This window comes from Coffea arabica, chromosome 9e (assembly GCF_036785885.1).
Source record: "Coffea arabica cultivar ET-39 chromosome 9e, Coffea Arabica ET-39 HiFi, whole genome shotgun sequence".
Lineage (NCBI taxonomy): Eukaryota > Viridiplantae > Streptophyta > Magnoliopsida > Gentianales > Rubiaceae > Coffea > Coffea arabica.
In genome coordinates, this window is record NC_092327.1 from 40,839,952 (window position 1) to 40,852,797 (window position 12,846).

Here is a 12,846-nt window from a genome sequence, read left to right on the forward strand (position 1 = left end):
TAAGATGAGAGAGAGGCTATGTTGAAAAATAATTCGATTGTATTAAACAGAGGACAAAATTAAAAAGTGACGAGTTATTTTTTCAGATATGATTAAGGGTAGAAGGCAGATGGGAGAGGATGACGTAAAATTTGAGCATCCGTGGACCAAATATAAAGGATTAGTGAATAATTTTGTGGAAAGAATTGTTGCCACATTGTGCATTTTTAGGGGACGGGTTTGACTAAGCAGACGAAATGGAGGAATCAAGATAGTATTGTGGGTCCTGTTGTAATAAACTAAGTTTATGGGGGTCAAAAATGAGAAATGAATAAAATCTTAAAGGGCGGTTGCTGGTGATTTGCGAGAGTTCCAGAAGCATAAAGAGAACTCCGAACAAAAAGATAGATACGCTGCTGCTGCTGTGGAGGCTGGAGACTCAGTGACCAAAATTCGGTGTTCAAGTATCCCTTGAGCTCGAAAAAGAGAGGAAAAGAAAAAATTGGGACAGAGTTAAGGAAGATATTCAGGAAATATGCCGAAAAAAATGGGAGTTAATAGCAAAGCCGAAGCCGCTAGGGCTCGAAAGAGCGCCGTGGAGGCCGATCGCAAAGATCGCGAGGCTCATGAGAAGGAAGAGCAGTACTGGCGAGATGCCGAAGGCGCCAAGTCTCGCGCTGCCAAGAAGCGCGAGGAGGAGGCCGAGAAACGGGCCGAGGTTGCAGCTCGCAAAGCCGAGGCCCGCCGGTTGGCCGAGGAGGAGGAGAAGGATCTCGAGAAGGCTTTGAAGAAGCCAGATAAGAAGGCCAATCGCGTCTCCGTTCCCGTCCCCAAGGTCACCGAGGTCGAGCTACGGCGGCGGAGGGAGGAGGAGCAGGCTGCCATTGAGAAGAGAGCTGAGGAGGAGAAGCGGAAGAATAGCCGTACAGCGGCCGAGGAGGAGTACGAGAGGATGGTTCTTGTGGAGAACACCAATCGTGACGATTCCATCATTGAGGCGAGCACAATTGAGGAAGCCATTGCTCAGATGACCGTTGCCGATAATTTGCCAGTTGATAAGCATCCAGAAAGGAGGCTCAAGGCTTCATTTAAGGTTGGCTTTTCTTTCCCTTCCCCCCAAACCACCACCACCACCACCCCCCTCTCCCCCCCAACACAAAACAAAAACGAAAAAAAAATTATTATGATTTTAACCGTGGAAAATTGAAATACAGGCAATCCCTGGAAAGGAAAAAGTTTATTCTTTCTCGTTAAAAGTACTTGCTTTGCTGCTGTTTGAGTATTGACATGGTAGGATTGTGGAAATATATTGATCCATCGTGAGTATGTTGAGCAAGTGACCCGGAAGATGTGATTACGTAGCTGTAGGACATGAATGAAATTGGCACGCTTTTCAACTATAATGCAAATAGATGCTGTTTTGATGGTAAATTGCTTATCTTTAAGGAAGTGGCAGCCTACACTTCGTTTATCCACTAACTGTGTCTTAAACTTTTAATCCGTATCAAACTTCTGTATTTTTTCCAGCTTTTCGCTCAATTCTACTAGTATTAGTGAATATGTCTGCACAAAGGTGATATCAATGCTCATCATTTTATTCTTTCCTCAGTGGAGAGAAATTTGGTGTTTCTCAATTTCAGAGTTCTCTTTCCTTTATATTCACTTGACTTTGTACTTTGTAGGCCTAATATCTGAATTGGCCCAGTTTACCATTTTAAGCACTATGACATTACTCGTTCTTTTTGGTCCATTTCAATGAATTTGCAGGCTTTTGAAGAAGCTGAGCTTCCTAGGCTGAAGGAAGATAAACCAGGTCTTACACACACGCAGTACAAAGACATGATCTGGAAACTTTGGAAGAAATCTCCTGACAACCCTCTTAACCAGGTAGTTTTTGGGTATTCCTTTTTGTTGAATGTATCATGCGATTAATTTGGTTGGTGTTGTCCAGTCTTCTTCTGCTGATACAGAAGCATTTAGTTTCCTGATTTGTCTGTTTCATACTCATATTGAGTAAGGAAACCGAGAGTAAAATGTTCCAGGACATGGGATGTTTTGCTTTGGTGGGCCCTTTCTTTCTGCTTGTTTATGTGGGGTCAGTAGCTATTTTAATGTGGAGTTGCTTGGCAGTTCTTATGCCTAAGTTTAAATTTTCAAAAAATGGAAAATCAAATTAACAAATAACCAAAGCTGTAAATGGACTTACAAATTGAAACAATAGACTAATGGTGAATGACATTTGCAATATTATTGGTACCATTGCTAAGTATATTGGAACTCATAATGTACTGCTAACCAAGGAATATGTTTAAGATTTTCAATAGTTGGGTGATTTTTTCAGCTTTGACCTAAAAATGAAGCTCTGTGATATGAAAATTGATAAAGTGGGTTCTAAGTCATAGACTGCCCAAGTAGCTGAAGAAGGATATAGTTGATCAGAAATAAGTTGTTCTGTAGTGGGATTTGTTGCCAGAAAGGGTGATTAGATTCATAAACTCTGAAATGTGAGAAATTATTGGATTGAAAGATCAATGGGAGTTGAGATTTTGGGCTTTTTCTCCCCCTTAAATCTATGTGTTTGTGAGATGAAGCTACTGTTCATTGGTACTTTTTGAGTTGATGGTATTTACACAAACCTGTTCCTGGATATTGATGTCCAGTAAGTTTCGTTCTATTTTAGTTCTAGGTACAGTAGGGGTGATGGGCATAGACAAATGTGTAATGTTTTTGAGGATTTTGGGAAATATGCTTTATATGCTGGTCATTATTTGGTGCTCTAGTTATTCCAGAATTGGAATGGGTCACTTAATAGCAGAATTCACTAGGAGTAGATCATCCTTTTAGTGGTTTGCCATTTTTTCCCTCTATCCAGTATATGTTGTACTAAAGCCTTTGATGCAGCTCTTTGAAGAGATTGGTAGAAAATTTAGGTTTTCCAGGATCATTCAACCCCATACAAGTTGTTCTCAATGGCTTTGAGAAGTGCAAATTTTGTTGTAGATCATGATATTGTAGGCCCCTGAATCTATTTATGTTGAAGTTAAGGCATACATGCTATTCTTTAGGAAGTATGACCCTCTCAAGGAGGCTTCCATGTTAGATTGAGCTCATATTCTCATGTTGGGGGGGAAACTTCGAGCACTTTGAACTGGTCTGATGTGCTTATATTGAGTGTATCTTAGGGCATGTGTGTAATTGGGAAATAGGATGAAAGAGGGATTAGATATCAGGAATTGCAGTAATGATTAATTAATAGAACGACCTTGCAACAAGGACGAAGTTAATTTAAACTGCTTTGGCTTGTTAAGAGCTCACGAGGCCTGAAATTGTTTATTGAATCAATAACTGTACCATGTTCCATTTCCCTCTTAGGGTGCAATGCTTGGCAGAACATATCTGGATCTTCAACTTTATACCTGGAATGCTAGGCTTCGCTTTTACTTTGTGAACTCGTTTCCTACAACTCTAAAGTAAAGCTGTTTGGATTAGTTTTGGTTGACAATGTGGTTAAGATTTAGGTTGACTTCTCCCCTTTCTTCAATTGAAAAAGTTGACCTATTGGTTCCAATAGGTGGATGGCATTTGGAGGAAGTTTTATGTTTCTACATCTGCTTCTAGTTGTGATGCAATGCTTTAATGATTTTGCTAGGTTGGGCTTCAATTTGTTTTTGTAAGTTGGTGGTGTTTCTGGAAATTCCTTTTTCAGTTTCTTATTCAAAAGTTTGCGCATTTCTTCTAGAATTTTCTCAATTTCTTTAATTTGATCATAGTGGTAGTTATGTATTTATGATGCCTTTAGTTGGTTAGTAATGTAATTGTCCATAAACAACAAAATGGGATAAGGTACAAGTGGAATGATCTACTTAAATTAGGTAAAAGTAGGAAATGTCGTTTGTGGTGTTTGATGCTGAACTAAATCAACGTCTGAGGGTAATCACTTGCTGCTTTTCGATTTCTGGCTTTCGGTATGATTGATTTCTATTATTTGGCCCTATGTTAAGCCATCTTCTGCTTTGTCTTGCAGGTTGCTGACAAGCCTTGAGAATGCATTGCTGCTGAGAAGCAAGTTGATATCCTAAAAGTTGTCTTCTGCAAAGGGTTTTGCAGTGCATGTGCAAAATGGAGTATATAATTCCTGCAGAGTCTGTTTCTTTGCATTTCTGTAATACAATGTGCAGCTTCTTGTTCGTCTCGGTGCAATCTGATTTCAAGTAGTGGTGTTACTAATAGAACTTAGAAAGAGAAATGAGGATTGCTGTCGTAAATTAGTACAATAAGCATCCTGAAATCATTTTGGACATTAAGCAAAAAATCATTTTCCCTTGCTATTCTTTGTTATTATACCCCCTTTATTTGTCCTTGTTTTGTGAACAAGGATTACATCTTGAATTGACCTTTTTTGTTTTAGTCAGCTTTTGATAGAAAATTGGACAAATTTAATAGTACTAAAATTAAAGTCGCATTTAGTAAACTGTAGGCAAATTCAAGTAGTTCATCGTGTTTGGATTAGAGGGTGCGGACTTGGCAAGAAGTTGGGTTATCGTAAGAGCTTGTTTCACTTAGTTACAGTATAAAATCTAGCAAGTTGTTGAAATTAGCTCTATGATCAGCGAAGACGCCCATTCTGCTATCTGGTAATTCAAGCAGTTTTTCAATTTCTGGTTAATTGAAGTTGACGAGTCAAAAATACATATTTGTTGTGGAAATGGTTGGCTGTCGCTACCCCAGCCTTCATTTCTGCTTAACGAGCTTCCTTGAGAATGAAAGACCATAATGGATTAATGGATTAGATTGCGTAACAGGGGATATGGCATCATTTCTGGAGCGTGGGTACGTGAATCGGCAACTTGCTATGGGTCAAAGGAGGGGGTTTAAAAGGGGATAGCTGCCACCTTTAGATTTTACTCTAGGTGTAGAGGTTTGAACTTCTGACTTATTAGTTAGATTTGTACTTTATATTTTATTTAGTGGTTAACTCACTAAAAAAGAAGTGGTTAGTTGGCATCGTGTCACAAGTAGGTGTCACAAGTAGGCTGCTGGTGAGTCGAATCGCTTACAAGTAGCTTGTGAGAGACATGGTCAAATGTTTGGCTCGAATTCAGCCAAATCAAATTCGCACTCGAGGTCGAGTAGCCTGATGTATATATCAAGTCGAGTTCAAACCTCCATTTGTGCTATTCGAGTGCTTGTCAAGTAGCTTGATCACTAGTATATTATTTATATTATATTTTTATTTTAATTATAAAATGAATAATAAGGGTTTATGTTTTAGGTACTTTCCCATAAGTGTTGTTTATTCAATAAAATTCAGAAATGGTAAAAATGTAACATTGTATAAACTAAAAAGGAAATGAAGGTTTTAGATAATTTACCATAAAATTTTCAACATTTTATCGAGTTTTTGGAGTTTTATTTTAAGTCTTGGAGTTTGTTAAGACTCGAGTCTTAACGAGTTTTACATAATTTTCTACTCGCTCGAGTCGAATTCAAGCTCGAGCATGACATTATTCGAGCTTGATTACACTCGTTGACATCCCTAGTCATGAGTACAAAAATTGGTAATTGTCAATGTTTGGTTCATTCACAAATGATAAACAAAATAAGGCAGACAGAATGCTGTTTGACATAACTCACATGGTCGCTGAGAGGAGATATGTGGTATGTCATTACATCCATTTTTTTTTTTTTCACAACCATTTTATTCTACTCCTACACTAGCTTACTGTGGGGAAGGGGAGCCCAAAGAGGAGGTATGGTACATCGGAACATCGAGTGGCATCTATTTTTAATTCGTCCGGTTAAAACTATTGAAGCTAGCATGGGCAAAAGGCAAAGATTAATAATCCGGGCTTGTGGGGGCGGACGTCCGGCTTCCATCGTCGATGTTTTGTTATAAAGACAAGCTAACGCCGCCAAAGTAGTAGTTGTTATAAAGACAGCACTGTGGCAAATCATTTTGTAAGAGGGTATTGTAATAAAGTATCTCCATTCAACTGGATGTAAAATGACTGAAATCGTCTGCAGTAAATACCATTCCGTGATGCAATTGCACTCCAAGGTACTTTCCTCCGTTGTCGGTGTCTTCAAAGTCATGGGAGCGGATATTGTGTTTTGTACTCTAAAAGCACCTACCAACCATGAGTAAATGCTCAACATAATGAACTAGCTACCGAAATTTATGCCAAAGGGCCACATATAATCAAATCAGGCACCACAATATTGGAAAATACTACCGGATTCTCTAGACAATTCCCAAAGCGGGGTGGTGGATAAATGAATCTTTAGTTTCGTTATGGTGAAATTGCGTGTTTTCATTTTGTAAAAGGATATTGGCTTTACATTGAGAGGCTTTAATGATGGTTGGAAGCCCAATGATCAATGGACGTATCTTTTCGCTGCTAAAGGCCAGGATTGGCAAGAAGAGAACCATTATCGTTGGTCTGAAATCTGATAACTACAGCAGAGAAATGCTTCGCCGCTTACTCAGTTCGGTAGTGGTGCCAGGGGACAGTGTGCTGGCTGTTCATGTGCAAGAGTCGCATGATGGCTTTGATCCAAACACTTTCCTCATCCATGAAGATCTCTGCAAGTACAAACAGGTTAGTATATTCTTTAACACTGACTGCTTTCTGTTAACAATGGCAACATCCTTTGATCTCTCATTGTCATTGCCCAATGACCTGTGAACCACCGAAGTGGTTTGACAAATTAAACTCCCATGTAATGACCTCTCTAGGTGGATTTCCAAGTAAAGCTTTGTAACGGAAGCTTATATATAGTCGAATTGAGTCATCAGGTACGCGAACACTTTGCCACAATTCTGGCAGTCGGGTGCAGCAGTCAATGGTATGGCGATCCTCTCTCTAATGAGTTTATGTTGTAGCTTGCATTGCTACATTAATACCCCCCCCCCCTCTCTCTCTCTCTCTCTCATTAGTCATTTGTCGGCAGGCCCAAAGATTCAACTGTTAACAAATGCTTAAAGGCATTGCCTCCAAGTTGCTCCCTTCTGGTTATGGATAATGGAGGTAAAATCTTATTGCAGAGGCAAGGAACTTCTCAACAGGGTTCTGTAACTAGAGTACTCCAGTCTTCTGTGTCATCCCTTTCCGAATTTGGTAGCCGTGACCATTCAGAGACTAGATTTCATCTTCAGAAATCACGGACAATGTCATGCCCCTCAACTTCATTACCTGTACAACCTACTGGAAGCAAGAAACTGCTCAGCATTAGGAAAAACCTGAGCTTTCCAGATGTAACACAGAAATTGTTTGAGAGGTTAGCTACTTTGGAGGTGAAGGGAAACAGCAGACGCTTTACACTGGAAGAACTAAGGCGTGCAACTAACAAATTTAGTCCTGAGGTGTTGATTGGAGAGGGAGGACATAGTAAGGTTTATCGAGCCGAACTTGATGATGGTCAGGCTGCAGCAGTGAAAGTACTTAACATCTCGCAACACTCTGATGAGGATCTCTTCCGGGAGGTGGAAATGCTGAGCAGTTTAAAACATGAAAACATAGTTCGGGTTCTAGGATTTTGTTATTGCAAAGATATGCAGGCTGTTGTCTACAATTTACTCAAAGGAAGTCTAAGGCAAAGACTAAAACAGCTGAGGTGGTCTGAGAGGATGCAACTTGCCATTGGTGTGGCGAGGGCACTGGACAACCTCCATTCCTCCTCCCCTCCTGTCATACACAGAGATGTAAAGTCCTCTAACATACTTCTCTCTGAGAATTGCCAACCACAGGTAAGTTCTTTTAGCTACCTTCCCAATGTTAATTTCCTTTCAAGATTTCAACAAATTAGTGATTGGGAAACCAAATTATGCGGCTAAGATTCTGTAGTTCCACCTGCAAAAAGTGGGAAAGTAATTGGTAAGTGATGACAAACGAGAATTTTGCTTTCAGTAATGCCGATACAAGACCTTGCCCATAAATTGCTCAGATGTGCTTGTTTGCAGTAAACATTTACATCCGAGTACTGCTTGCTTTTCTCTAACCCTTCAAATATCGATTTTTAGTTATATCTTTCAGACTTAGGCTAATTATTCAGATTTCACCTTATATTGATATTTCTTTTATGGTGCATTTAAGCGTTCAAGCGATAGCCTTTGAATGATATCTATCAAATATTGAGGTAAATGTGATATATTAACATTTTGGAGCAGCTATCAGATTTTGGAGCAGCAACAGTACTCCACCAAAACAAGCAAACGTCGTCAGTGTTCTCGAAGCCAATTCATGTGGTTGGAACTTTTGGTTACCTGGCCCCAGAGTACATGATGTATGGCAAAGTTGACGAGAAGATAGACGTGTATTCTTATGGTGTTGTGCTGTTGGAATTAATCACAGGGAAAGAGGCTATTCAGGCGAAATCTATGTCTAATCAAGAGAGCTTGGTTTTATGGGTAATGTTGAAATTAATGACCCTTACTTCAATCTACACAATTGACAAAAAAACAGGATTGATTCATATATATATATATATATATATATATATATATATACATATATTGCCGATACTGATACTGACAATGCCAATGCGATTGTAGGCAAGGTCTCTTCTTAGTAGCGGTCTGTGTGAACGCTTGATTGATCCTAATCTAAACCAAGATTATTGCCAGGATGAAATGAAAATGATGATGATTGCCGCCCGTCTATGCCTTCTGCATTCATCATCTAGAAGGCCAACTATGAAGACGGTAATTTTTGTGCTGACAATTCATCATCATTCGTGGAAATAATATAAACTTACGACCGTCCTGAGTCCACTTGTGATCTCAGTGTTGCCTTTCCAAATTTAGATAAACCTTAAAGAAGCGTGACTTGAACCAAGAAGTTTGAAGCAACTATCTGGAGATGATATGATAGGAGATTATTAAGAATCTTAATGGCTAAATTAGTACGTCCTTTTGTTTTTAACAGGTTTTGCATCTGCTTGAGGAACCAGATCATTGGCTCGCAATGCAGACCAAAAGAGAGGAGCTCCTAATTATAAACGGTGATTCCAGAGAAGAAATAGAATTTTGCAGCAGACGTAAAGAATCAGTTTTCAGTGAAACTTTGTTAATGGACGATGGATAGCTATTAGCTAGCCGTTTCCCATCCGCAGATACACTTTCACTACAAGATGCATCAAAATCCAGCTCGCGTGCCTTAAGTTTATGTACAGAACTAGGTGGTAAGTACTACTAGTATATGTATCCGTGGTGCTTATTGGTTTTGTAACATCCCACTCTGCAGGAAACAGAACCATCACCTGTAAAGAGCGAATGGTAAAACAATCTATATGTTTCTTGGATTCCAATTACAAGACTTTGCGACTCGCTTTGTATCTTGTTAACAAGCGCGCCGGGAATAGTGGATGATATGGTAACAATTTAACACGAGGCAAACCGAGAAATCAGAAATGAACGGAGAGAAATCTCTTCTACAAGGAAAACACGAAAGTCATGGGAACAAAAAAGGCAAAAATTAGCATCAAGTTTATTAGTTTTGCAGAAGCATACCAATTACGAAGCACTACAGATGCAAAATCACAAATCCTTCAGAAGAGCTTATAATCTCCTGTCAGGTCACATGATGGCGAAGTTTGTGAATAAGGGCAGGGCAATGGTGAATGAGGATTGTTCCATGCTATAATCATCTTCACAGTTGAACCAGCTGAGCGAAGTTAATAGGCGATACGTAGAGAGGTGGACCAGCATAGAGCGTATTAGCTGCCAGGTTAGCAGCAGCTTGAGTCGGGTGGAATTGATCCCAGAACAAGTACTCCTTACGCTTTGAGCAAAGATTTGCAGTTGCATTACAAGCCTGTTCTGCGTTCAACTTGCCAAATCCGCAGCACGCAGTGTCCACCCTCGTGAAATCTGAGGGAACATTTATTTAATTTTATTTTGGAGTTTAATGAAAGCAAACGAAAGAATTGAATCCCCCTCCCCCGCAACCCCCCCCCCCCCCCCCAAAACCCACCATAGGGAAAAAAAAAGCCGTCCATGATTTTACCATGGTTCAAAGTTGTGGTCGCGACCCGGACTGTTCCACATCAGTCTCGACATATCGGTCGCGATCTCGGCGAGACGCAAATTTTTGAAATATTTAATATTTTAAAAATTGTAAAAAATATATGATAAATAAAAATAATTAAAGAATTAGCAAAAGTAATAAAAATTCGAATTGACTCGAGGAGATTCGGCCATTTATATCCGTCTCGATCGAGTTTTCGGTGATTCATTATTTCGGAGTCATCTCGTCCCGGTCGGATCGAGAAGCCCCGTTTCGATGAGAAATTATATCCGTCTAGGAGTTTCTCAACCGAGTCTTTGAACCCTGGATTCTACTTAAGGGGTATAGATGAGGAATTATTGTAGTATTTGTAGTAGAAGTATCTGGAGATGAAGATTATTTGGCTTACGGAAGGGCTGTGGATTGTCGATGACATTGATGGTCATTAAGTAAGCATTTCCAAGTGAGTATTTCATGTCCTCAAGCTCAGAGCCAATGCCGTACAATAGGGTCTCAAGTGCTGAATAAAAAGCTCTTGCCAATCCATTCAAGGCCTCGGAGCATTTTCCTTCAGCATCCAGAAGTCTAATGGTTGGGCAGCAACCGATTGGCGGCACACTTATGATGCCAAATTTCCGTGCTCCAAGGCTGTATAAAGTCTGATGATCACGTCAAAAACAACAAGAGTACTCCATCAATTCCTGAATTCTGAGCAAAGAACTTTAGTTTTGATCATTGAATAAAAAATCTTGTCCTAGCTACAAGACTGACTGAAAGCAAATCTTACTTTGATAGAGTTCTCGTATTCTTTCATGAGGAGGTAAATAAACTCTTGTGGAGTCGTGCTGCTATTGGAAACAACATAGTCAAAGAGGTCATTGCTTCCAATACTGATGCAAAACAAAGATTTTTGTAGCATTGCTTCCGTTGCCCCTGAACCCCTAACAGCAGAAAGATTACCTTGGAGCGTGGCAAATTGCTTAATCTGCTCTGATAATGGCACAACTCCCTGCGATTGGTAACATACCATTTTATGTCAGTGAGGATTCCAACGATTATCCAAATATCAGTACAAGTCTGTAAAATGCAACCAGAAGTGCACCACTCTAAAAATGCATTTAGTACAACTTCAAAAGAGATGGTGATCAACGTGAGGATATAGAACCGGGTGTAGCTTTTTGTAGGTTAGTCAATGAGTTCCACTAGTGTCAAAAAAAAATTACAAAAAGGAAAGAAAAATTGAAAATAAAATCATGGTTAGCTATCTCGGGCGACGAGTCCGATACGATTCGACCGAATCATAATCGAAACGGAGGGGACCAGTACGACACCGATTCCCGGATCGTGGATAATTCCATATCCATGGCGACATGTTTTAACTTGATCGATATTAGTTGATTCAAATCTGTGATGCATGGAATCGACCAAAACATCTGAATAAATTCGGAGTTGATTTGGATATTTTTTCAGACTACATCTTTTATGATATTTTCTATTTTTACTAATTTTTTCAGATTTTTAAAAAAAATTTATGTGCTATAATGTGAATATCATCCAATATACCACGACGGATGTAGAACAACCGCGACCTGCAACGATGGTGAACCATGAATAAAATGGAGGTGAAAAGTGGCTGGCTTACCAATGCTGAACCAGTGAGGTCAAGCAGGCCAGAACCCGCAGAAGCAAAGTTTGCGCCTCTGAAGGCGTGGTTTCTGAGATAAGAAAGCAAAGGGCTACCAAGACTGAGAAAGGGTCGTGGGCTGCTGTTATATCCCATTAACCTGGCTGGCCAATCATAAAATTCAAACAAAGGTCAGAATGTTGCACGCACATAACATAACAGATGCACGAATCGTCGTAGGAACATATCATATGATGGCAACAACAATAATGGATCACCTAGAAAATCAGCACCATTCAAGCCATTGCTAAACCTCCCAGTTGGCCTCGAGCGAGGGAAGTCAATGCCGTAATGAGGAAAGTCGGCTCTGGCCCTGCTTTCTTGCAAGTAAGAATTAGTACCAACGTCTACGGTGGAGTCACCCAGTATGAAAATCGCCGGAGGCTTTGCTGCACTGCCTAATGCAGCCTGCAACATCACCAATCCTACCAGCAAGGCAAGTGTTGCCTGGAGATAATATGAAAGAACAACGATATTGCATGATGATCTATTCTTCATTTTCTTTTCTTTCTTTTTTTTTGGTATTACCTTCCTCTAATGAATTCGATTGCTGTCAATTCCAGAAAGATCGATATAGATGCCAATTTATATAAACTGAGTTTTCTCCAAGTCACTAGCAAGAGTCGGGAAACTGATCTCAATTTACACAAGAAGACAACATCTTACTGACAAGTAAACACAGCTGGGCTATGAATGGCACTTGGCGGATTAACCTGGAGCTTGTACGTATTTTATCTGAAATGAAACGTGCGTCGTGTAGGTGGTTTCAATGGGGGGCTCCAATTCCATAGTCCATACTGGCATTGTTGTGAACCAAAATGAAAGTAAAAATGTCGACAATCATCCTGCCTTGCGGAAATGGTGCATTAATTTCTAGCCTGATGGCCGTAATATTTAGTTATTTACTATGTTTCTGTTTCCAAAAGCTGGCTCAAGATTTTCCGTGATCCCAGTCACTGCTAGATTACAATTTTCATTGGTGTTTCATTCAAAGGGTAAACGCATTGAGGCAAACGAAGGACGTTTTAGAGACTATAGTCTATACTATGTTATGAATTTTCTGGAGTAGACTTAGGCAGTGTTTGATCACATCAACCATCTGTCTTGGTCTAGTTCCCAGCCCGAATGCAAAATGGCCTTTCTTCCTTTTGCGATGGAAACTATGGAAGCCTTTGGACA

At 39.8% G+C, this 12,846-nt stretch overlaps 3 protein-coding genes across 4 annotated transcripts; 2 read left to right on the top strand and 1 right to left on the bottom strand.

Annotated features, from left to right (window-relative positions):
* The first annotated feature begins 240 nt into the window (after window positions 1-240).
* LOC113710551 (uncharacterized) lies at window positions 241-4,307 on the top strand. The gene is made up of 3 exons (XM_027233614.2): window positions 241-1,072; window positions 1,747-1,866; window positions 4,004-4,307. The coding sequence occupies exons 1-3, from the start codon at window positions 515-517 to the stop codon at window positions 4,019-4,021; spliced, it is 696 nt and encodes a 231-aa protein (XP_027089415.1). The 5' UTR covers window positions 241-514; the 3' UTR covers window positions 4,022-4,307.
* A 1,769-nt stretch (window positions 4,308-6,076) lies between these two features.
* Window positions 6,077-9,285, top strand: LOC113710389 (probable serine/threonine-protein kinase PBL21). The gene is made up of 6 exons (XM_027233361.2): window positions 6,077-6,578; window positions 6,716-6,825; window positions 6,931-7,726; window positions 8,147-8,386; window positions 8,531-8,680; window positions 8,904-9,285. Exons 1-6 carry the CDS (start codon window positions 6,333-6,335, stop codon window positions 9,060-9,062), a joined length of 1,701 nt encoding a protein of 566 aa, XP_027089162.1. The 5' UTR covers window positions 6,077-6,332; the 3' UTR covers window positions 9,063-9,285.
* On the bottom strand, window positions 9,115-12,234 carry LOC113710143 (GDSL esterase/lipase At5g55050-like). 2 transcript variants are annotated; one of them, XR_011821238.1, is made up of 6 exons: window positions 11,886-12,234; window positions 11,626-11,771; window positions 10,771-10,992; window positions 10,393-10,642; window positions 9,488-9,847; window positions 9,115-9,237 (listed from the first exon to the last, which is right to left on the bottom strand). XR_011821238.1 is itself a non-coding variant. In XM_027232980.2 (5 exons), the coding sequence occupies exons 1-5, from the start codon at window positions 12,163-12,165 to the stop codon at window positions 9,627-9,629; spliced, it is 1,119 nt and encodes a 372-aa protein (XP_027088781.1). In that variant the 5' UTR covers window positions 12,166-12,234; the 3' UTR covers window positions 9,432-9,626. The 2 variants fall into 2 exon arrangements, 1 of the variants encoding a protein (XP_027088781.1); XM_027232980.2 differs by lacking the exon at window positions 9,115-9,237 and having other exon boundaries at window positions 9,432-9,847.
* Window positions 12,235-12,846: the final 612 nt, after the last annotated feature.

Excerpts from the sequence above, each read along its gene's own strand:
- LOC113710551 (XM_027233614.2), top strand. The coding sequence starts at position 515 with ATGCCGAAAAAAATGGGAGTTAATAGCAAAGCCGAAGCCGCTAGGGCT. Across the intron at positions 1,073-1,746 it reads GGCTCAAGGCTTCATTTAAG|GCTTTTGAAGAAGCTGAGCT; the intron begins GTTGGCTTTTCT and ends ATGAATTTGCAG.
- LOC113710389 (XM_027233361.2), top strand. The coding sequence starts at position 6,333 with ATGATGGTTGGAAGCCCAATGATCAATGGACGTATCTTTTCGCTGCTA. Across the intron at positions 7,727-8,146 it reads CTGAGAATTGCCAACCACAG|CTATCAGATTTTGGAGCAGC; the intron begins GTAAGTTCTTTT and ends ATTTTGGAGCAG. Across the intron at positions 8,681-8,903 it reads GAAGGCCAACTATGAAGACG|GTTTTGCATCTGCTTGAGGA; the intron begins GTAATTTTTGTG and ends TGTTTTTAACAG.
- LOC113710143 (XM_027232980.2), bottom strand. The coding sequence starts at position 12,165 with ATGAAGAATAGATCATCATGCAATATCGTTGTTCTTTCATATTATCTC. Across the intron at positions 11,772-11,885 it reads GAATGGTGCTGATTTTCTAG|CCAGGTTAATGGGATATAAC; the intron begins GTGATCCATTAT and ends ATGATTGGCCAG. Across the intron at positions 9,848-10,392 it reads CGACAATCCACAGCCCTTCC|ATTTCACGAGGGTGGACACT; the intron begins GTAAGCCAAATA and ends ATGTTCCCTCAG.